This window comes from Paralichthys olivaceus, chromosome 20 (assembly GCF_024713975.1).
Source record: "Paralichthys olivaceus isolate ysfri-2021 chromosome 20, ASM2471397v2, whole genome shotgun sequence".
Classification (NCBI taxonomy): Eukaryota; Metazoa; Chordata; class Actinopteri; order Pleuronectiformes; family Paralichthyidae; genus Paralichthys; species Paralichthys olivaceus.
The window spans coordinates 2,810,859-2,833,767 of NC_091112.1; the positions used below are offsets into that span (position 1 = coordinate 2,810,859).

The 22,909-nt window shown below is 41.7% G+C and overlaps 3 protein-coding genes and 1 long non-coding RNA gene across 16 annotated transcripts; 2 read left to right on the plus strand and 2 right to left on the minus strand.

The window, feature by feature from the left end:
* Nucleotides 1–403: 403 nt before the first annotated feature.
* On the minus strand, nucleotides 404–1,708 carry LOC109642950 (uncharacterized). The gene is made up of 3 exons (XR_002203692.2): nucleotides 1,567–1,708; nucleotides 903–996; nucleotides 404–539 (listed from the first exon to the last, which is right to left on the minus strand). It is a non-coding gene; the product is annotated as an uncharacterized lncRNA (long non-coding RNA).
* Nucleotides 1,709–2,038: 330 nt separating this feature from the next.
* LOC109642948 (cilia- and flagella-associated protein 69) lies at nucleotides 2,039–10,021 on the minus strand. Of its 6 annotated transcripts, none has more exons than XM_069515994.1 (24): nucleotides 9,665–10,021; nucleotides 9,122–9,151; nucleotides 8,933–8,998; nucleotides 8,458–8,567; nucleotides 8,299–8,375; nucleotides 7,848–7,946; nucleotides 7,267–7,419; nucleotides 6,835–7,012; nucleotides 6,513–6,636; nucleotides 6,379–6,427; nucleotides 6,155–6,276; nucleotides 5,841–6,072; nucleotides 5,505–5,669; nucleotides 5,305–5,420; nucleotides 4,997–5,115; nucleotides 4,720–4,801; nucleotides 4,409–4,601; nucleotides 4,104–4,232; nucleotides 3,898–3,974; nucleotides 3,623–3,820; nucleotides 3,342–3,428; nucleotides 3,153–3,233; nucleotides 2,720–2,816; nucleotides 2,039–2,518 (listed from the first exon to the last, which is right to left on the minus strand). In XM_069515994.1, the coding sequence occupies exons 1-24, from the start codon at nucleotides 9,737–9,739 to the stop codon at nucleotides 2,484–2,486; spliced, it is 2,694 nt and encodes an 897-aa protein (XP_069372095.1). In that variant the 5' UTR covers nucleotides 9,740–10,021; the 3' UTR covers nucleotides 2,039–2,483. The 6 variants fall into 6 exon arrangements, with proteins under 6 accessions (XP_069372095.1, XP_019963469.2, XP_069372093.1 ...); XM_020107910.2 differs by having other exon boundaries at nucleotides 9,092–9,151; XM_069515992.1 differs by having other exon boundaries at nucleotides 7,779–7,946; nucleotides 9,665–9,890.
* A 618-nt stretch (nucleotides 10,022–10,639) lies between these two features.
* Nucleotides 10,640–17,390, plus strand: LOC109642952 (lysine-specific histone demethylase 2). Its single transcript, XM_020107913.2, has 21 exons — nucleotides 10,640–10,856; nucleotides 11,039–11,181; nucleotides 11,702–11,823; nucleotides 11,907–11,996; nucleotides 12,124–12,235; nucleotides 12,325–12,438; nucleotides 12,517–12,555; nucleotides 12,728–12,920; nucleotides 13,004–13,188; nucleotides 13,362–13,532; nucleotides 13,617–13,691; nucleotides 13,787–13,921; nucleotides 14,096–14,267; nucleotides 14,390–14,517; nucleotides 14,710–14,841; nucleotides 14,974–15,048; nucleotides 15,172–15,288; nucleotides 15,370–15,495; nucleotides 15,636–15,758; nucleotides 15,842–15,994; nucleotides 16,190–17,390. Exons 1-21 carry the CDS (start codon nucleotides 10,841–10,843, stop codon nucleotides 16,271–16,273), a joined length of 2,505 nt encoding a protein of 834 aa, XP_019963472.1. The 5' UTR covers nucleotides 10,640–10,840; the 3' UTR covers nucleotides 16,274–17,390.
* A 326-nt stretch (nucleotides 17,391–17,716) lies between these two features.
* Nucleotides 17,717–22,274, plus strand: LOC109642947 (nucleolar protein dao-5-like). Of its 8 annotated transcripts, none has more exons than XM_020107903.2 (13): nucleotides 17,717–18,060; nucleotides 18,914–18,976; nucleotides 19,071–19,169; nucleotides 19,271–19,381; nucleotides 19,616–19,723; nucleotides 20,128–20,247; nucleotides 20,333–20,428; nucleotides 20,525–20,671; nucleotides 20,759–20,887; nucleotides 20,981–21,118; nucleotides 21,209–21,349; nucleotides 21,526–21,669; nucleotides 21,750–22,274. In XM_020107903.2, the coding sequence occupies exons 1-13, from the start codon at nucleotides 18,009–18,011 to the stop codon at nucleotides 21,824–21,826; spliced, it is 1,425 nt and encodes a 474-aa protein (XP_019963462.2). In that variant the 5' UTR covers nucleotides 17,717–18,008; the 3' UTR covers nucleotides 21,827–22,274. The 8 variants fall into 8 exon arrangements, with proteins under 8 accessions (XP_019963462.2, XP_019963463.2, XP_019963464.2 ...); XM_020107904.2 differs by having other exon boundaries at nucleotides 17,723–18,060; nucleotides 21,753–22,274; XM_020107905.2 differs by having other exon boundaries at nucleotides 17,723–18,060; nucleotides 20,996–21,118.
* Nucleotides 22,275–22,909: the final 635 nt, after the last annotated feature.

Sequence of the window (22,909 nt, forward strand, 5' to 3'; positions counted from 1 at the left end):
TTAATGCTGAGATGATTGTTAAAAAGTGACATGCTCATTTATTGCATTAAAATAGAGCCACAATTAAAATGTGCAAACATCTAAACACAAATTATACAGTGTTCAAACTACAGGTTCCTTTATATTTACTTGTAAATGTTGTGATTACGACATTAATTAGGAAATTAATCAATTTAATTAACTAAGAAATTAATGAACGTGATTACAAGAAAAAAAAGGGAAATCTTCCCGTTGAACTTTGTCTCACACTTTCTTCTTTGTTCACTCAGATTTTCCTTTTAGCGACGACACAAACACGTTCTTTCTTTCAAACTCCTCCATCACAAACCTTCTCCGACTTTCACAAACAGACAATCAGACCATCCCCCAACACAACTTGTTATCGATCATCAGGCGTTGGGGTGTTTGAGTTGGACCCGCTCTGCCATCTGTCTGGAGCTGTACAGACACACTCCCGTCCCGACTGAGGCCATCATCAGGGCGATGGGGTCAATGAGGCTGCGCTGTGGCTGCATGCAGACCTCACCAGACACCTGACGCTGGAGACAGGACGGACACAGGCAGACAAACTGCAGTTGAACACACATCAGGCACCATGTTTAGGGTTTTTTGAGATTATTACAGATAAACAATTAAGATGGTGGCCTCTACATCAGGGTCCTTTCTTACCACCGGGTGTCACTGCGGTTAAAACAATCCTCCACACTGTGGCTTTAAAGCAAAACTGTGTAACTTTACTGAGCAACGTGTTTTGATTAATTCTGTTATTATGAAAGTATTGATTCAGAGTCGTGTTTCCAGGTCTGTTTGTCTTCTTTAATAACAGCTGAAATAAAAGGTTTCTCATTGAATACGTCCTCAGTTCACAGAGATAGAAGTGGGAGTGGGTCACAGACACTAACCTGGAGGAGACGGAAGTAACCTGGCGTCAGTCTTCCCAGTCTGATGATCATTTCTGCTGCTGGAGCTTCACAACCTTCCTACAGGAGAGGAAAACTATTCACACCAACAAAATGAAAATATTTTAAAGTGGAAATTAGTTATAATTGGTAAAAAAGGATAATTACAGATTAGGAAACTTTTTAAAGATTGCAATGAAATGTACCTAGATATGAGCTTTTTAAAGTGGTGGTGCTACATGTGAGCTCTCCATTGTTTTAGCTTGAAATAAAAAACTTCTTTTCTGTCAGAAGTTTTCTAATCGCTTGAATTTATTTAAAAAAAATTATCAGAATTTTTTTTAATTAAAAAAAGCAGATAGGAACATTATTTATTTGTCACCATTTATAACCTTTATAAGTGGAGGCTGCTGTATTGAATGTAGAAAAACACACCTTGAATAAAACATGTCTTCATAGTTATTAGGTTATACTTTTAAATACTATCCACTAAACACATCAGAAAACACAAAAACTATCTGTATAAATTCTAATAACCACATTAAGGTGTCGTCACTGTGTTACTGTGATGATTAAGTGCTTTCATAGTATAAGTGAATAAGTGATAAGTGAAGCTGCATCCTCTCAGTGAGTCTGTAAACCATCAGTAAAACAGAGTCTGTCTCACAGTTTGAAGTCGACGGGTCCTCGGGGAGGTGGTCGGCACCCAGCAGGGATCCAGACGCAGCACCAGCACCCACGTTCACCCTCCGCTTCATCGATGGCTGCAGCAGCTCAGCAGACTGACACCATGTGAAGCCTGAACAAACAGTGGCAGCCTGTGGAACTGAGGAGGCTCCTGTGTGTCCCCGCTCTTTTGTGAAGTCCCAGTCTGATGGGCTCATCACACAGACACACACTCACTCACAGGGCTGCATGAAAAGCTCGGCCTGTCAGAGATGATTTGGTCACCCAGCCAGTAAAATGGGTGAGAGCAGGAGCGGAGGCTCTGTGCAGCATGTTGCACGCTCGAACGAACATTTGTGTTAATGCACTGCAGCGACTTATGTAAGCCGAAACACAACACTTCAGACAAAGAGGCCAAATACAAAGATCTGGTTTTCTACACGCAGCAGAGTACAAATACACAGAGACGTAACTAAGCGGTGCTCAGTGCTTTAATTCTCCATCTTGAAATGCTTTTTTAATATACATTCACTGTAAAAGATGTAGCGTCCATCAGATATGCTGGAATAAAACATCAGCAAACTAAAAATCAAAGAACACTCTTCAACTCATTTTACCTTCAGGTGTGTATAAACTACAGGCTGAACTTCGTTTTAAGAAACATGAAGTTATTATCAGCCATGTAAAAAAATCATCAGTCATTTTTACCTCTCCTCACTTATTCAAAGGGCTGTTTGAGGGATCAGACTTGGTTTTAAGTTAGAATTAGATTTAAGTTCGGGTAAGGATGAGAGCCAGGCATGTATTTGTGATCGAACAGTTACAGTGTGTGTGTGTGTGTGTGTGTGTGTGTGTGTGTGTGTATGAAGGGTAGAGAGCTGGACCAGACTACAAGGTGCTGATTGTGCACAAGTGATGTCACGTCTGCATCGGCTGCTGTTTCTCTTCAACATCTGCAGACACAGAAAAGTTATAGTTTACACTGTGTAACATTATAAATCTGTTAGTATGATCTTAATTTCGCTCTGTTATGGATTTAAATGAAAAAGAAAGCTATAACATAAAAGTGTAGTAAAGGTCTTGTGTTAAACGTCTGACAGATACAGAGCTGAAGTACTCTGGGTCTCATGTTGCTGGTTCCTCTTGGTTCTGACCTGAACTCCCGATTGGACCTCTGGTCAAAGTCAGCTTCAGTCCTGCAGGCGCCTGAGCATCAGAGTTCTCTGCTGCCATCACCTGCCCAACGAGATGCTGAAACACAGACGTAATCATCAGGGACAATGTTTCCTTGTTGTTCTGTTGTTCTGCAATCACCTCAGTAATAATTTATAAAAATATGCACGACACAGCAGCAGCGTCACCTCTTCGCTCAAAGTTTCTATTATATCTCTGCTTTTATTCACAAGTTGTTTTTTTAAAATTAAAGACCAGTGAAAATGTTTGTAATATTTCCCACTCAACGTCACTAAAAGCTTGATGAAGTCAAAACAACAGATACAACCGCTTTGCTCCAGAAGCTTCAGATACACTGTGGTGCAAACCTCATCATAAAATCTGTGTAATCATGTAAATGTGTCAGTGAGAGACCTCTGCAGAGTGAAACGCAGCATCCGCGTCCTTTAAGGGTCTGGATGATTCCACCTCTTTCTTCCTCTGTGCTTTTACCTCCTGTACATAAAAACAAGAGAAACAGCACAGTTGTCACTGATAAGAATAAAAACAAGGTTATCTAAATATATTTGTGTAATAGTGCTGCTGATATAAAATATACAGAACCTTCAGGATTTCATAGTTTGAAGTTCTGGAAACCAGACTGTCCCAAGACTTCGCTATGAGCTCCTTCTGTTTCCAGTGAGACTTTATCTGTGATGAAATAAACGACACAAGAAGTTCACCAGTCAAAACTACGAGACAAATGTCTTTTGATGAAAATATCGCTCGCCTCAAAATGTAAAACTAACAAGTCTGAGATGCATGAGCCAGATTTTCTCTGTTAAAATTGTCGAGGCTTTCTGCTCTTTGTATCTTTGCTGTGTGTTGTATTAAACTGTCCTCACCTCCGTGTACATGAGCTCCTCCTCTCTGAGGTCCTCCTTCTCCTGCTGCTCCAGGATGCTGTTTTGTTCTGTTATCATCATCCTCGCAGTGTCCTCTGGGATCTTACAGATGGTGCGCAGAGACTCCCGGTCTGGGCTGATCGGCCTCAGGCCTTCTAACATCAGCTCCGTGCTGATCTCGTCCCACACCTCACCAACCTACAGCACCACAGTGTTAGTTCAGGCAATTTCAGTTCTTGATATTACATCAATTGCTGAGATTGAGATTCCTGCACCTTAAAGTCCAGATATCTCCTGACGATGCCCAAAGTCACATAATCTTTGGATGACAATCCGGGGAGGTCCAGAAAACCTGAGAGAGTATTTATTATCACTTAATCAGACCAAAGGAAAATCCCTAAACTCTTAGACTTGTCTTATATAAACCACTACCACACTTTGCATTGACTGAAATTGATCTGATTCTTCTATTTCGTTTTACCAAGTTTGCAGAAGATGGAGTAAATCTTCGACCGCAGGTTCTCTGACATCTCCAGCACTGCTGCACTCGGCATGTTCGCTGACAGCTGGGTGTCCTGCTGGTTCCTCCTGAGGACGAACCTCTGGGGCTCTAATGAATTTTATCAAACAGAAATGATCAATGGTGACGTCCTGAAGAAGTCTATATTTCTTAAAGCATGCGTTGCTCTGGAGAACTCTGACTACTGAAAATAGTGAGTTTAAATGTATTTCCATGTAGAAAAACATTCATCACACCCTTTCTATTGTTGTTGTCTAGTTGCAGACCTGTTATTCCTCCATGTTTGTTTCTGGTGACTCCCAGTTCCTCCTCTTCCAGCCTCCACAGCTGCAGCAGGAGTTTGGAAGCTGTCTGGCCGCTCTCATCCCTCCAGCTCCGGATGTCAGTCAGAGTGTTGGGGTTGTCACATAACTCCAACAGGGTTGCGAGAACGATGCCGTGAACACACCTGGGGCTCGACTGAAAACAAAGAGTCCGAAGTTATATATTTTCTGTCGGTGCATATGGACACTGCCAGAGCAACTTAAAGGTGTTTTCATCACACAAGAGTGTAAATTTGCTGATATCAGATACTTACGACGAGCAAGTCGAGCAGACGAAACACTCCTTCTTTAGCCAAAAAATAATCCTCTGTGGTGTAGCAGCCCACGATACAGGACCTGATGGGATACAGAACAAAACGATCTCAGCTTTGTGGGTGTAAAATTAACAAAGACCAACAAGTTCAAGAAGTTCACTACATTTACAGAATTTGTCTTTAGTCTTTGATTAAACTGCAGAATCTACAGCTAACGATGTGAGACCACAGGAGCTGTGCTGATTCCTAACAAGTCTTTTAGTGGATATGAACTGACCAAACACAGTCGACCGTAGAGAGGATGAGCTTGTTGTGTCCCAGACCGCCGTAGAACTTGTCAGAACCTTTCTTCAGGAAATGAAGTGTCATCTCAACTCCCTCTGACGCAAACAGTTCCTGTGGCAGATCATCACAGACTCTGTCAACAGCTCAGCACTGACATTAAGTATGGTATGAGACGGTAACTGAAAATGTCTCTATCTATAATCTATCCATCCAAAGTCAAGAGAAAGATAAAAAGGATTAATGGATAACTACTGGAAAGTGCTATTTCTCGATTTCTTACTAGATTTTCAGCAGTTTTACCTTCCTGTGCATGTCGCTCTCACACAGCGCTGAAAGTATCAGCTGAATGTCTGACTTTATCTCCAGAGACACAGCATCCTCCTCATCGGGACTTGCTTCCATCCGCATCACAATCTCTGAGAAGATACAGAAGTTCTAACCTCTTTCTGCTGATAATGCTCAGTTAAATGAAGAGAATGTCACAATTTAATTTAATTCACCCGTGAGCTGAGTGATGGTTCCTTGGTCACAAAGGTCCTGGATGACTGACTCTTCACCTAAAGACGTCACAGATCGGAGGACTCTGATGCAGTGCCTCAGTTGAGCCTTCTTACTGCCTCTGCCTCCGGTGCCATGGGAACTGTGACCATCACCGACGGAAGAATCTGAAATAAAATAGGAAATGTAATGGGTTTAATTTCTGATGGAGGAAATAAGTGTGTTCACATGAGCAGTTACTGTAAGATCCACAGTATCTTACATATTAGGAAAGGATGCATGAATGTTACTCTGTGGCCTTTGACCTTTCAGATACAGGCGTTTTCCTGCTTCCTCACCTCTCCCAATGCACCAGTCCAGCAGGAGCAGCAGGCGTGCGTTTCCCTGACAGGACATGTAGTCGTTCAACATGAGCGGAGCGATGGTGGAGAGTGTGGCCAGCGCCTGCAGCTGGAGCTCTTCCTGCTGGATGGAGGACCAGTAACGCAAACCTGACTGTCGCTCAGACTTGGCAGCAGGTGGCTTCACGAGCGTCAGCAGAGCAGGCATCACCTGCTCTTCTTTGTATAGCTGAGAGAGGAAAGCATGGAGCAAACGTTCAGACTCCAATGATTCCATTCATACAAAACTGCTGAGTGAGACTGGGACCGACCTGCAGGGCGGCCAAATCCTTTGACATTAAAACCAACAGATTCAACAGCAACTTCTTCATTTTCAAATCTTCGCTGTTGAACCTGAGTTTGAAGTTGCGAACCAGGGGATTGTGAGTTTTCACTACAATATAGATGGAGAAAAAAGTTGTAAGTATGAAAGCAGCTGTTAAACTCATGACTAACTGAATTATAATTGCGATCTGTAAGAAAACAGTTGTCTTACACTCAGGAAATGTGACGAAAACCATGAGCTGCTTTGCAAATGAACTCTCCTGAAAATTAGAGACATCATGTCAGACTGTAGCAGTAACATAACCCCCCCATGACTAAAACACAGTGTATGTGTCCTGTACTCACAATGAGCAGAGAGTTGGTGTTCTCAGCGATGAGAGTTATGATCACGAGCAGATCATTTCTGAGTTGGAGGTCCGAAGGGTTGAAATTGCTCATCAGCTGGTGAAAAAACGCTTCTTTCAGAGATCTAAGAGAAATGAAGAGATCAAATATCTATTTGGACAAAGTAAGACCACAAACCTATTAAAACTCTAAATGTTTGGTTGACTTCCTTTAGCTGTTTTGAACATTTTTAACATTTCAGGGGAAATATTTGTCCTCTTATAAAATAAATAAATGATTCGTCCATGTTTGAAAACACCATGAAACCTCAGGAGATGCCTACTCGATACACTCCATGCTGCTGAGCTGAGCGGTGACCTCGTCCTTGCTGCCTCTCTCCAGCAGGTTCCAGAGGATTTCTGAGGAGTGGAAGAGGACCTGACCAGACGGGTCGGGCTGGTTCATGTGAAGACAGATAGTCTCGGCTCCCTGTGCATTCAGTATTAAAGCACAGTTCCTATCTGCAGTTTCAAGATGAAAAAAGATGAAGTAGAGATGTGATTATTGACAATAACAACTCATTGACCTGCTGACATTGACAGAAGGACACTTAAAATCCCTGTTTTGATTGTTTGCCTAATTGTTATTTGATTTGATTGATGAATTATGCTCTCGAGGGGTTGGCTACTCTATCTAAAGAGGGAGGACGTCTGTTTGAATTGACAGGTCTGACACATCCCCTCCTCCACTACCTCAGTGACAACCAGTTACTGACCAGAGGAGCCTGAGAGGATCTGAAGGGTCTTCAGGAGCTGCAGCTTGATGGTGGGCTGGTTCTCCACAGTGGTCATGGAGAGGAGCAGCGTCTGTGCCACGTCACTGAGCTCCAGCAGCTGCAGCCTGTAGCCTGGAGAGGTTGGCTGGAGACCTGCACAGAGTAGAGAGATATATTATATATTACACACGACCAGAAAGTCCTGGAAACAGTGAGGACATAAAACAAACAAAGGGAAGATGAATATGAATGGTAAAACAGAAAATGAAGGAAAAATATATTTTGCATTTTAAAGAAATAGAATTCACTATCATTATTTTTTTTTTCTTGATAGTATAATGAGGGCAAGTAGAACAAAAATAAACCAACTAAAAGCTATATAGTAATAAGTATTTGAGAAGTCTACTATTATTCAGAGACAAGTTGAGACAGTGGAGACATTCAAGTGAATAAATGTAAAAAAGAAACAAAAGCACAAGCATGCCACCACAGGAGCCATGAGAGAGTCTCACTTAGGGAAAGTCTAGAAAATCTGTCAGGGCATAAAGTCCGAGGCTTTGTCTTGGTGGCACTGTCCGTACCGTCGATCAGCTGTTGAGGAGCCACATTGTTGTAGAATGATTTCACACATTCAACTATCTGTTGTTTTACTTCAGCATCTGACACCCTCATGAGACACCCTGTCAACAGAGACACATCTGTCACTTCTCCAGGACAGAAAGTTCAAACTATATGAAGGATATCATAGGTTGGTGTTGTTTTACCAACAAGATGCTTCTGATGTAGCCAAAGCTAATACTGTTTGCTTCAGAGTTCCATATATAAATATAGTCTTCTATAACTAACTGCTATGAAATTACAAATTACATCTTTTTAAATTTTGAGCTTTACATCATCTGATGGGGATCATCTTTTAAGATAAATAAATTAAAAAAATAAAGTAGTAGCTACTAGAAGGTATGGTATTCTTTAGGAAATTGTTAAATGTAGTTTTATGTAAATATGACCAGGGATAGCTTTTAATAAGTGTACCCATGTGGGAGATGAACTCTATGACGTCCTGAGCGTAGTTCAGCTCATCAGATGTTTTCTCCTTCAGGAAGGGAGATCTAAGATGGAGCAGAGCAACACGGACATGTTCAGATGATCTCATGAGAAGAAAGGGAGAGAAAAATATTAGCATTTACTTACCTGCAGATTTTAAGAGCCTCACACAATATGGGCACATACTCAGGATGATCGTTCGCTTTGTCAGCACAGATATTGAGAATTTTGGTGACGTCGGACAGATCCTTCAATAGCTTGAAAAAGGATTAAGACGTTTTTTCACAATTTTAAGCAAAGAGTCTCTGAGAATCTCAGAGGGGAGGGAGAAGAGATGGGGCAAAAAAAGTCATCATAATAGCTGAGACTATTTTTGAACAGGGAAAATGCTGACAGACAGTGACGCAGAGGTAAATTAGAGCCTTGGGAACAGCTTTTGGTTCCGTGGTCAGGTTGCATGAGAGCGAATCTATTTCCATCACTGCACCGGGAAACATTAATGAGGAAAATTTGACGTGTGTGACACCTCATATCATCAGACGTTACAAGACAGGGACTTCATGTAAAGAGAAGTCGACCTTATAAGAAAAAGTCAGAACATTATAACCAGGACAAAGGATACAAAACCAATTTGGCTTCTCTTCAATAGTTTCTTCAGGACAAACAGGTGCCTCTCCTTCAAATGAGCCTTCAGTAAAACCAGAACGAAAAGTAAAATTACATATAACATCACTTAAAACCAAAATATAAAAAACAGTGACAACTTTCACGTTTAACTTACCGTCAACGGATCTTTAAGGAGACGACTCACCTTTGTCAAATCCAGACTTCTGGCACTGACCTGTTAAGAAAATCAACAGTTTACACTGTCCTTCAAAGTACTACTGCCTTCATTACAAAACAAAATCTATTTTACTTTGCATTCATCCTTTAAAAATCTAATGTTATATTGACTTCTTTTGTATCTTGTGTTAAGGTAAAAAACCTTGAATTTAAACCTGGACCACTTTGTGGAAATCAGACTCTTTTATTTATTTATTAAATCCTGTTGTGCATTTCTGAAATAAAGATTCTTTACCAATCGTATGATTGTATTAATATTAGTTTGTGATGGTGAAAATATCATATTAAAACCTGTGTATGAGTGTAAGGTTCATTTGTTCTTTTAAGCAAAAAGACAATTTCAAGTGATTTACCTCCAACATAAAGAAAATAAGAGAAGAGGCACTGGATGATTTATAAAAATACACATTTAAATATTAAAGGAAATTGTGCTGAATGAAAACGGAAGCATAAAAATAACTGACCAGTTGACATGACATCAACATAATGAGAATAGAAACCCCGTGTTCACCTCCTGGAGCTGGCTCCTGTCTGCCGCTGCGGGAATCTGCGGTTTCTTTCTGAGTGAAACTTTGGCTGAATCCATTCGGGGAAAGGTTTGATTGTCTTCTCACGGGAAACGCGAGCGACGCCGCCTCATCTCCCCGTGTTTTCTGTCCTCAGGTGTCAGGCGGCTTCCTGCGCTCACACCTCGGTCACCGACAAATCAAGAACTATCCGCCGATAACAACACAGCGACCCGCCGGGAGCACCTTCAACTCGGACTCGGTTTGTTTTCTGGTGAAGTCTGAATAATGGTAATTGAAGCGCTATCGTCCAGTGGAGGACAAACTCAAACCGTGGCAGCTGCAGCTCGCGGAGCAGAGGCACTTCCGGTGACAACAGAAACCCAGCTGCCACCGGGGCCCTTTGTTGCCATAGTGATGACCGGAAGCTGCCTCTGTCAGAACATTTGTATTTTGTTGTTATGAACCAACGAAACGGACATGCTAGTTTTTTTAAACCAAGTTTTATTCTCGTGTCTTTACACGAACTCAGTTCAGCGACAATGACCCCAAGGACAGAAATGATGATGCATATCCTGTTAGAATAAAGTGAAATGTGCTGATATTAAAAGCGAACTTTTTTTACTTTCCTGGCCAACCAGTAATTAGCAAAAACATAAACAACAACAAAAAAAGTAAAATAGTAACAATAAATCTTTTTGAAGTTGAACTAAAACCCCTAAAACATCTGGATATTTAGTAGAGGAAACATATTTATCGTTTTCACATGAAGTACTGCGCTAACTGATTTGCTGCCTCGGGTCGTGGCAGCTTCTCTCCTCGAGCTGCCGCTGCCGCTGCCGCTGCCGCTGCCGCTGCCGCTGCCGCTGCCGCTGCCGCTGCCGCTGCCGCTGCCGCTGCCGCTGCCGCGACCCGGACTCCCGCGCGGCGTACTCCCGTTGCTATGGCGACCGCGTAGAGTACGGAGAGCGGCGCGGTCCAACCCCGCCCACTTCCCCTTTCAAGCCGGAAGTGCCGTCCTGCTAACAACAACAACAACGACGCGGCGGCGGCGGCGACCAGCCTCTCCGCTCCCGCAACAATAGTAGGGATCGAACCTTTTGCTGCGGAGGAAGAACGAACCATCCAGAATCTCCCATGAACGTGAATTCGTCCCGGGGCTGGTGAAGCGCGGGTCGGCCATGCTGTCAGACGCAGGTCAGTGTTAGCTGCTGCTGCTGCTTCTTGCTAATTGCTAAACGTGACACTGGTAGCTTGGTTTAAAGGGCTCGATTAACGTCGTTGTACGCTCACTCCACCGGCTACCGGCGGCTCAGCTTGTCTCCACGCGGACACACGGGGGTGTTGTATTGTGTTACATTGTTGTCGTGCTTGTCCAGACTACTCCGGGAATGCCTCCGGCGCCCGGCGAGCCAAGAAGAGGAGCTCCGGGGAGTCACCGGGGGACAGCCAGACCCTGCGCTCCTCCGGGAGACAGATCAACGTCCGGGTGAAGCGAACCAACAACCCCCCACCTGGACAGGTAACCACTGAGCCGGTTCTATACTCGATCCCATTTATATCAGAGTCTGACTGATACCTCAAGTACTTGAGAGTATTCATACATATTCATGTTTATATATCATACATGTCTATATACACACATATTCATATATTTCAACATCTTCTGATGCACAAATACAGTATTTAATCTACTTTTTTGCAAATGTATTACATGTTCCTTATGTGTTTATTGCGTCTCTAACTTTTTTACTGTTTCCTCTTACTTTTACAAACCCTCTGCAGCATCTTTGCCATTGTCTATATTTGAGAAACAGAATCTTTCACAAACTGAGTAGGACATTTTAGAGTTGAAGAATAAGAAGGTGACAGGTACATTTCCTCGGACATAAAGTATCTTTAGCATATACTAGTCTGTATTGCAGTTTCTCATACATCACAACATGTACACTGTATTTATCGCAACCTTACTTCAGGTCACTGTATGAATTATGATTTGTTGAGTTAAGTTCGGTAATAACACTCTCAACACTTTCTTCTAGAGCAAAAGAAAAGCTACGGACACAGAGGAAGAAGACGATCAGTCTGAGAAGAAGTACAGAAAGTGTGAGAAGGCTGGATGTTCTGCCACGTACCCCGTTTGTTTTGCGAGTGCAAATGAGAGGTACCAGGTTTCTTGGTAAAACAGAAGTAAGGATTTAAGTTACGTGCTTGTTGACAGTGGGTCATTCTTCTGTCTCCTCTCAGGTGTGCTAAAAACGGATACACCTCTCGATGGTATCATCTTTCCTGTGGTGAACATTTTTGCAATGAATGCTTCGATCACTACTACAGGAGGTAATGTTGACAGAGCCGCTGAACACATAACCTCCGCACAATACTGTACCACATCCTGGGAAATCATCTTCGTTCTGTCTGAAGAGTATAAGTCAGATATTTTGATTGATTTTTTTCTAATTTTTAGCCACAAAGACGGTTATGAGACCTTTGCATCGTGGAAGAAGGTGTGGACGAGTAATGGGAAAAGTGAGCCCAGTCTTAAAGCTTTCATGGCAGATCAGCAGCTGCCGTTCTGGGTACGAGCACGCTGCTTTCCTGTTTCCTGTTAAACAGCTGAATGTGGTATCTCTGAGTTCTCCATACATACTTTACATGTGACTTTCAGGTTCAATGCACCAAACCGGACTGCAGGAAGTGGCGTCAGCTCACAAAGGAGATCCAACTCACTGCTTCCTTAGCAGCAACATATCGCTGTGGAATGAAGTTCAACAACATTAAGGTAAATAGGAAACTGAAAAAGGAGGCATTGACTCAGTGCCATTTTTTGGTTGTAATTACCTTGTTTGTTTCTCGACAGAGTGAAGGACCAGACCACTGCTCCCAACCAGAGGACCTGGTAAGAGCTGGGGAGGATTCCAGAACAGATCATAGCAAATAATGAACAGTTTTCAGCCAGTAAAATTCATTATACAAATTCTAAATGAAATGATTATGCATCAATTGTGTGTCATTAAAAGATGATCCATTGTATTTCATTCTCTTTAACCCCAACTCTTTTATTTACACAGAGAGTAGCTGAGGTGACCGACAGCTGGTGGCATTCAATGCTGATTTTGCCGCCACTGTTTAAAGAAAGTCCAGCCAGCCCTTTCCTCGCTGCCTACTACCCCGACTGTGTGGGAATGAGTCCGTCAGGCTCTCCCAGCAACATGGCTCTGAACGATCTGAGGGCTGATCACTGCCGAGCTGTACAGCCTCAAAGTAAGTGTGTGAGTACAGGTGAAATTTAGAGATGTCAGTCCAAACCACCAATGTGGTTTATTAATCATTACTGTGCCCCTCAGTTCCAGGTCTGTGTCCGTACTTCCAGCCCTTCTATCAGCCTAATGAGTGTGGCAAGGCTCTGTGTGTGCGGCCGGATATGATGGAGCTGGATGAGCTTTACGAGTTTCCAGAGTTTTCCCGTGATCCCACCATGTATTTGGCTCTGCGTAACCTTATTCTGGCTTCCTGGCACAAGAACTGCAAGGTATGCTGACATCTGCCAACACTGAACTATCTGTTCATCTATTGAACCAGGAAATGATTTTCTTTCTTATCTTTTTTTAGCTCTTAAATGTCTCATTGTTCCCTAAAAGTGATTAATTTCAAACTCCACAAAACAACAAGCAGTTGATTTAATTAATCTATTTATTTCTAAAGGAGATGCTGACTTCTCAGAAATGTGCACAGCACATCATTGTCCGGGGGTTGGTGCGTGTGCGCTGCGTGCAGGAGATGGACCGGGTGCTCAACTTTATGACCAGGAAGGGTTTGATCAACACGGGTGTGCTGGCGGTCAAACAGCCGCTCCTCCCTGAAAGACACCGTGCTGTGAGTGTCAACAGCTCACATCTATATATTTGTGATTATTAATTTAGTTAAAGCTCACAGTCATCCAACATCGTATTTTTACAGAAGAACGTTATCGTCATCGGTGCTGGAGCTTCAGGACTTGCTGCTGCACGGCAGCTGCAAAACTTTGGCGCTCAGGTTAAAATACTTCACTTAACTTGGATTCTTATTTCACATCTTACCACTGTTGTCTGCTCACAGAGTTACATACTTTATTTCCTTTGATTTTGCAGGTGATGGTGCTGGAGGCAAGGGAGAGAATTGGAGGACGAGTGTGGGATGATTTGACTCTGGGCGTCACTGTGGGCAGAGGAGCACAAATTGTCAATGGTTGTGTAAATAACCCCATCGCCCTGATGTGTGAACAGGTAAGAATTAATATGTATTAATGTATGGACCCAAAATACGTTGCTTTATTTAGATCATGACCTTTAGTCTATTAAATATTTGTATTTCTAATATTTATGATCGACTAAACACGGTATCCTGTGCTGCCCTGCTATCAACTCTAAAAGCTATGTTCCCTCTTCCTCCTGACGCAGATGGGCATCAAGATGCACAAGCTGGGGGAGCGGTGTGACCTCTTCCAGGAGGGAGGACAGGTTACTGACCCGGCCATTGACAAGCGCATGGACTTCCACTTTAACGCCATCCTGGACGTGGTGTCAGAGTGGAGGAAGGACAAGTCACAGAACCAGGACACACCCTTGGGAGGTGCTGAACCAATCTCACAGAGCACCTGATAATATTATCAGGGAAGAGTAATTCTTGGCCTTCTTGAAGAAAACTGAATTTTGATTTATTTTTAATGTATTATCCTGATTTTATTCCTGCAGAGAAAGTCCAGGAGGTGAAGAAGAACTTTCTGCAGGAGTCTGGGATCCAGTTCAGTGAGTTGGAGGAGAAAGTGCTTCAGTTTCACCTCAGCAACCTGGAGTATGGCTGTGGAAGCATGTTAGACCAGGTCTGGAAAACTCAGAACTTAAAAAGAACTCTGCAAGTTTTTATTCCTGTTTGAGGGTCGGCACGAACAGAAAGTCACATGGTGTGTTTTGATGGACAGGAAGTTCAGGCTGGAAAATCCCTCAGTCTCTTTGAACTATCCTTGAACTGCATCCTGCTCATATCGTAATATAATACAAATGTTTGTTTGTAGGTATCAGCAAGATCCTGGGATCACAACGAGTGTTTTGCCCAATTCTCAGGAGACCACACTTTACTCAACAAGGGCTACTCTGTTTTACTCCACAAACTGGCCGAGGCCCTGGACGTCCGCACAAAGTGTCCGGTTTGTTTGACTTTTCTTATTTTTTTAAACTTACTTTTACGACTTCATTTTTACTTTACTTACACTTACATTTTAGCATTAAGTTGTGTACAATATATACTGCAATAAATGTACTCGTTAAAAATATTTTAGGTTCAGGCCATTGACTACTCAGGTGACGTTGTCAGAGTTACCTCCTCCAATGGGTCCCAGTGGACGGCACAGAAGGTAAGAACAGGATCTCTATTATCCATAAAGACTTAGAGGATGTAACAGTTCAAATAAGCAAAATCTTTTATCCTTGACTTTATTTCATGTTTATTTTTACTTTAATGTCCTTTCCTCTTTTAGGTTCTTGTTACAGTCCCATTGACTTTACTTCAGAAGAATTTGATTCAGTTCAACCCTCCACTTCCTGAAAGGAAACTGAAAGCAATCCACAGTCTGGGAGCTGGTATCATAGAAAAGGTAAAAACTGCCTGATGTGTCTGTAAGTTTCACTTCTCTGTCTGTGGGTAAATGATGAAACATCTGTATCTCCACCTGCAGATCGCTCTTCAGTTCCCGTACAGATTCTGGGACAACAAAATCCAAGGGGCAGATTACTTCGGTCACATCCCACCAGGTCCTGACAAGAGAGGCATGTTCAGTGTCTTCTATGACATGGATCCACAGGTTTGTTTCTCTCCTTTCACCCACAAGACAAAGACACAAACATCGTCTTACTGCTATTTGTCTTTTCTATTATATTTAAGTCTTCTTTCTGTGTTAACAATGAGAGACTGTGCTTTAATGCTGCTGTATTGTATTTGTAGGGAAAGCAGGCTGTCCTCATGTCAGTGATCACTGGTGATGCCGTCCCTGCTGTTCGGGACCTGGAGGACAAGGCCGTGGTTGATGAGTGCATGAAAGTTCTGCGAGAACTTTTCAAGGAACAGGTAATGACATCATATTCACAGTTAAATGTTTGTGTGTGTGTGTGTTTCTGATCTCTGTTATTTTCTTCTTGCCATCCTGACAGGACGTCCCGGAGCCGATACATTTCTTCGTCACACATTGGAGCAAAGACATATGGTCCCAGATGTCTTACAGCTTTGTGAAGACAGGGGGCAGTGGAGAGGCCTATGATATCCTTGCTGAAGACATCCAGGGCAAAGTCTTCTTCGCTGGCGAGGTAAAATAATTAAGAACAGTGCAATGTAAATAATGTTCATTATCGTTATTAGTTCTTACTTTTACTGAAAAGGTTTTTTTTAGTTGTGCTCATATTAAATTAAATTGTGAGATGTTAGGTCATCACAGGTCAAACAAATGTTGTGACTGTACTTTTTAATTGATGTATTTTAATAGTTACCATCTTTGTTACCAGGCCACCAACAGACACTTCCCTCAGACTGTGACAGGAGCCTACCTCAGTGGGGTCCGAGAGGCCAGCAAGATGGCTGCTATGTAAACTGTCAGCACCAGATCACTCAACAGCACCAGCATGGACACACACGGGTCTCACTGAGAAAAACAGCTCTGACTGTGTTACCTTAGTCGCTCCACACAACGTTTCACCAAGCTGTTATGTGTCCGATCTCCAGGACCCGGCTCCACATACTTAACACCCGATTGATTAAAGTGATTTTTATTTATGTCACAAACCAGCTGTAAAAATAATTTTAGTTGGCGACAAGAAGCAAAAATCCATAGTAGCAAAGAAGGGAGACTGGATTACCCTGTGTAGCTCTGCCATGTTCCACTGTGCTGGAGAGCAGGATGATGTTATCTTGAGTTTAACGGTGATGAGATGGTCAAACATTTTCTTTTGTAGAGCCGATGCTGCATGAAACATTGGTTAACTCTCCGTTTTCTAATCATCAATCAAACTGAATAAGATTTAATCTGCAGAGATCAGGTTTCAAGAGATGATACAGTGATATTTAAAAACGAAATCTTCTTTGAGAGTTGCCTACCAATGATTTATACAACTCTAACAGATTTGCATTGTTTTGCATGTGTTATATGTGTGTTGGTACAAATGGTGTAGGGAACTGGATGAAAGGTTAGATATTTACTATTAGTCCTTCTGCGATAGCACTTTTATTTATAGCCTTGATTTGATTTGAAAAAAGGAAAAAAAAAAAGAAAGGAATATTTCACGTCACAAGGTAAATTCCTCTCATGGTTGAGATTGATCAGAAGACCCCAGATCGTCCCCCTTACTTTCTCAGGGATTTGATCAGGATTAGGATTTTACAACCTAGACAAAATAATAATGTATTTGTACAATTTTGAATATCATTGTTTAAAAAAAAAAAAGGTCACACAAACAACCAAAGGAGGAAAGTAAATCCGACCTATTTCCCTTGTGTTAGCTCTCGAATTCAAACTAAACCTTTAGCTGTTGGGGGTTGGGAATCAGCACAGCAATGTCCTCACTGTCTTTTAATTAATGTTGATTAACGATGCTTTACATGTAGAGTCATATCTGTGTGAGAATCTAGAACCACGTCCTGTCCGTCTGACATTACAGTGCTTGAGTATTTATCTTGTATGTGTGTAATAAACTGAGCTTTCAACTGCCACCATCCGCTGATCGGTTTGACTCTGGAGGAAGATGAACACGTTAGTAACTCAAAGTGATGTTTGAATGAGTTGCTCTATTCTGTAAAATACACTTTAATGTCTTAACTTTCCTCTACGCTGCAGAGTACTGTGTTCCAAAGTCCAGAATACTCATCTAGTAATTAGCACTTATATATGATAAGTATATATATTATACAAAACATGATTTTTTGGGGGCTAAAATTAAAAACAAATGCAGATTTCCCAAGAAATCCAGGATTACCTTTCCCTCTAGTTTTGTTGGTAGGGAGTCAGGGAACCAATGACGGTACGAGACGTCATCAACACTCGCCCGAGCGCCTTCCTCCAACGCGGGGACGGAAGAAAACAAACCGATCGTGAACTGGGAGGAAAGAACAAGGTGTTCAGGAGGAACTGGTTTCAAACGTGGGAACCGACTCCTTGTGTTGTGTCTGCGGTTTGACGGAGCAGAACATCTGGGGGGAGACAAAGCTCGTAAAAAAAGAAACAGCTGGATAGTTAAGCTAACATTTCCTGTGAAACCAGAAGCTAACAGCAGCAGGATCAATTGGCGCCTTTCGGATGAGGAGGATATAAAAGTCACAGTGATCAACAACATGGACGTTAGCACGTGTGACCAGCCCGGTACCGAGATACACGACTCTCCAGGTAAACAGCTGATGGGTGATGGGTTTAAAAAAAAAAAAAAAAAACCATCTGAGCTGTGGAGCCAGATGTGTGGGAGCTAAACTAAGTTGGTGAAACAAAGATGGAGGAGTTCACGCTGACCAAGTCCGAACACGATAAATGCCACATCATTAATTCTTTCAAGTGCAACATCTGATTCTGACACTCACACCTCTGCGGCTGCAGCATGGGAGTTTCCACCGCGGGTCATGTGGTCGAGTGAGGAAACCTGGTGACAACACAGAGGGGACGAGATCCAAACGATGAAAGTTTAATGAGACTTATTATATATTATTATTATTAAAGACTTATTCATTAGAACACTCCCCCCACTGATTTCTGAGAAAATCAAAAGTTGTCTACTTTTTCAGTGCGACACTTGCACAACTTGCTCACGTTAAATATTATTATTAAAACATCCTTGAGAGGTGACACAGATATTTCACGCTGCTCGTGTTCACGGTGACCTCCACTGTGTGTGTGTCACGTTTCAGTAGATTTGACCACAACAAAACGAGTGAATGTTTTATGCACCTGTTGCTGGTCAGACATGTAAACTTCAATTACAGAAGTGTTTTTAGAATGTGGTATTACTGGTTGTACTGGTTGGATCAGAGTGCTTGTCCTACCATCAGTAATAAAAGGTAATACTTTCACATAACTTTTATGGTAATGGCTCCCAATACAATTCAAAATACTTGGCTCCAGGATGTGTAAACTAAAAATCTCTTGTGGTACAAATGAACCGTAGAACTCAGATGTTCAGATTTACCAGAGGAACCTCGAAAGGGAGTTTCTGACTCATTCATCTCATTGTATCTCTGACTGATGACAGGGAATGACAGCCCCAGCTCTGATGACTTTGAACCACTTTCAAAACTGCTGAAAAGGGGAAACAGTGAGGAGAAACAGTCAAGCCCATCGTAAGTAAACTATTTTCAGCAAAAGCAAAAAGTGCTAAATCTGCGTGTTTGTATCTTCTCCTGTTGTAGCTTCTGATCACTCCGACGACAATGAGCCGCTCATCAAGAAGAAAAAACCTGTGCAAAAAGAAAACACATCCAGATCTAACAGCACAAACAAGAATTCTGGTGAGTTCTTCAACACGTGTGTGTATTATTAACTGTCTTGCTGATGTTAGCGATGATTCACTGTCTGGAGTGAATCGCCTACATTTTTTGCTCTTTTTCAGATTTGAACACAAACGACAGCTCTGACAATGAGCCTCTCATAAAGATCGCCAAAACTGCAAAGAAGCCTTTCTCAGCGCCTCCAAAAAAATCTGTTGACACAAAGAAAAAAGGTGATAAGGAGTAAAGTTGTTGTTTTACAGCCTCGTCTGCTTTTATGGCATCAATTGGCTTCATTTTCAGTTGCTTAGAGGAGCCCATGCTTGCTCAAGGACAAGTTTGAAAGCAATGCCACAATGTTATAGCCAGTTTTGAATTGAAAGTACAATGTTTTCAACCTGATGATGTGTGACCTTTAAAAAGAAGAATGTGTCAAATGTGTCTGTTTATATCTTCTCCTGTTGCAGCTTCTGATCACTCCTCAGATGACGAGCCGCTGATAAAGATGAAAACAAAGAAACCTGGGAAAAAGGAAAACACTTCGTCCAGATCTAATGGCACAAAAAAGAATGCAGGTGATTACATCAACATAAGTTTTTATCTGTATTGCTGATGTTATCGATCGATCTCTTAGAAAGAGGCAACTCTGGCATGTGCAGATGTTTTGGATTCTTACGAAGTCTGTACTTGGTGACCCTCCCTTTGGTGGATGATACAGTTTGGAACAGCAGCTGGAAGTCTTCCTGCTCTTGATTGATTTCCAGCCACTCCTCTTGGAGACAAAGTGCATTAAAGGTTCAGCGTGTAGGATTTAAGTCAAAGGGCTCTATCGGCAGAAATTTAATATAAAATAATCCTTGTGATGTTATCACTCGTATGTGATGATCTAAATTACACAAATTGAAGTACAATACTTTCAACCTGATGTAGTGTGACCTTTGAAAGAAGATGTGTCTGTTTATATCTTCTCCTGTTGCAGCGTCTGATCACTCCTCCGATGACGAGCAGCTGATTAAGATGAAAACAAAGTTTGCATCTGCTAAGAAACCCGGCAAAAAAGAAAACACATCATCCAATGACCCAAACAGCAACAATACAGGTTAGTTACATCACCAGTCCATCAGCAGGTTGGTTTCTGAATGTTGACTTTGCTGTATGTAACTGTTTTGACTATTCGAACACAGACAGCTCTGACAATGAGCCTTTGATCAAAATCGCCAAAGTGTCTTCCAAAGCTGCAAAGGAGCCTCCAAAGAAATCTGTTGATACAAAGAAAAAAGGTACGGTCGCTGTCTCCACATGAACCTGCGGCATCAACAGAACGCTGCTGTTCTCTCTCACAGATTCTTGACACTTGAATCTTTGTTTTTACACAGAAGCACCAGCTGACGATGACGATAGTTTGGATGATGAACCTCTGAGTGAAACTGCCAAGAAACTTAGATCCAGACATCAGCCAAAAAGATCATCTAGAAAAGAAAGCCCGGTAATGAAATCCCAAAGGACGGCAGCGAGGAAAAAGGGTGGGTGTGAAATGTAGAAATTTAAAAATGTCTAAAAGGCTTTTTCTGAGAAGATCGGGACCAAAAATATATTTTGCTTTATTCCAGTTAAATATGCAGAGTCATCCAGCGACAGCTCAGATGATGAACAACTGACAACAATAAAAAACAAGACAGCGGCTGCATCGGCAAACAACAAGAAAACAAAATCAAAACAGACAGACAAATCACTAAAAGGTATGTACCACTTTATTGGACTGACCAGAAGGAAATAACTCTATTTTGTTTAATTACAAGTTGTTCAGTTGCTAAACTCTTGGGTTTTTAAAGACTCTTCATTCTCAGACAGCAGCTCGGACGATGATGACGAGCCCTTGGCGAACCTTAAAGCCAATAAGAAGAAACCAGTGAAGAAAAACACAAAGAAGACAACTGCACCGCGAGGTGGTGCCTCAAAAAAGAGACGAGGTACTACGGCAGCATTTCTAACGAGATGAGAAGTACACCATGTACACCAGTACTTTAGATTGAATCCTTGTTGCTGTGACTGTTTGGCAGGACTGACGAATGAAAGCTCAGACGACGAACCCTTGATAAGCCTTGTGAAGAAGAACCACACAGACAAAGAAAGGAAAACCAAAACAAATTCTTCGACGGCAAAAAAGAGGAACACAGCCCCCCCAAGAAAGCACGTGTCAGGTAAAGACTGGTAAAGGTAACACAAGATAATAAGCAGATCATGACACTAACAGCAGACGACTACGTTTGTAGCAGAATAGAACAAACAAGAATCACATGTTTGAAAATGAGTAGTTAGAGGTAAAAGACGAATCTGCTCTGTTGACTCACACCTTTGTTTTGTCAATATTTTTTAGGGTCATCAAGTGACGGATCTGACGACGACCCCTTAATCACAGCAGCTAAACACCCTCAGGTGACCAAACTCCTGAAAATAATACTGGACAGGTGTGACGATGACGAGGCCAGACCAACGGGAAGCTCGGACCAGACCAGAACAGGTACCGATCACAGAACGATGCGATTATTGATGCCGCGATTAAAGTCTCGAATTAAAAAGTGATATTCTTCATCTCCAAAGCAGAAACAGTGGTCGCTGAAGGGAATCCAACCAAGGAAGAATCAGAGGGTTCAAAGGAATCATCAGGAGAAGAATAAGAAGAAGAATCATCGTGTTACTTTGTCAAAGAAAGGCTCATTGTCACCTTTCAGTTTCTGGACTGGGACGTTCCAACCACTTAGTTTTAAGGAATTTACCAAAAGGTTCTTATTCCCGAGATTAATCCCCTAAACATCACAGTTAATGTTTATACAGTATGAAGTTAGTGTTTATACAGTATGGAGTTTAAGTATGTTTTATATATGAATATATACATGTTTATTTAAGTAATTTTACTCCAGTTTTTAGGTTTGGGACCAGGTTCCTGAAAGATGAAATGCACAGTCTTTAATGGTGTTTTACTATTTGTGCCTTTTTATTTGCATTGGCTGTTTCCTCTGGTTTTAACACTTGTTGATGTTAGGTATATTTTTGCTTTCATATTATCTGTACCCTCAGCATGAGGCAGTGAAAATCTATTATGATGGATTAAACTGCTCAGATGAATCCGTCTCTGTCAGTTGTCTTTACACACACATGCACACACACACACAGTATTTACAAAACTGCAATTATACTCTATATGTCACTGCTGCTTACAGTGGCAACATGGAACCTAATGGAAAAAATGCTAATTTTAAAATAAAAATATTGATATTGAATAAATGACTCCTTACAATTCAATGATAAGATCCTTGTCCTATGTGCACAGGACAGTGACACATTTCGGCTCTGGTTTGGAGACACTGGGTCACATGACATGGAAGGAAATGATCTATGTCCCTCTGCTGTCCTGCTTTCTGTAATAATATGAAACATGGGGGGGGAAATTCAATTGAACTGTTAATATAAAATAAAAGACGCACTAAAATTCCATAACAACATATGTGTCCTGTGTGCACATGGTAATTATACAATTCGGCTCTGGTTTACATGACATGGAAGCTGTTAAATAATAGAAATTCAAATAAATGAGATTTATACACATTGGCAATAAAAATAATAAGGAAAGTCAGCAGGAAGAGATTTACCATAAAATTAGTTTAATATGATTTGAGTGGTATTTTATGTGAGTGTGTCTGAGAGTAATCACGGTGGTGGAGAGCGGTGGTTCTGAGTTTGACTGCCCGTCCTCTGACGAC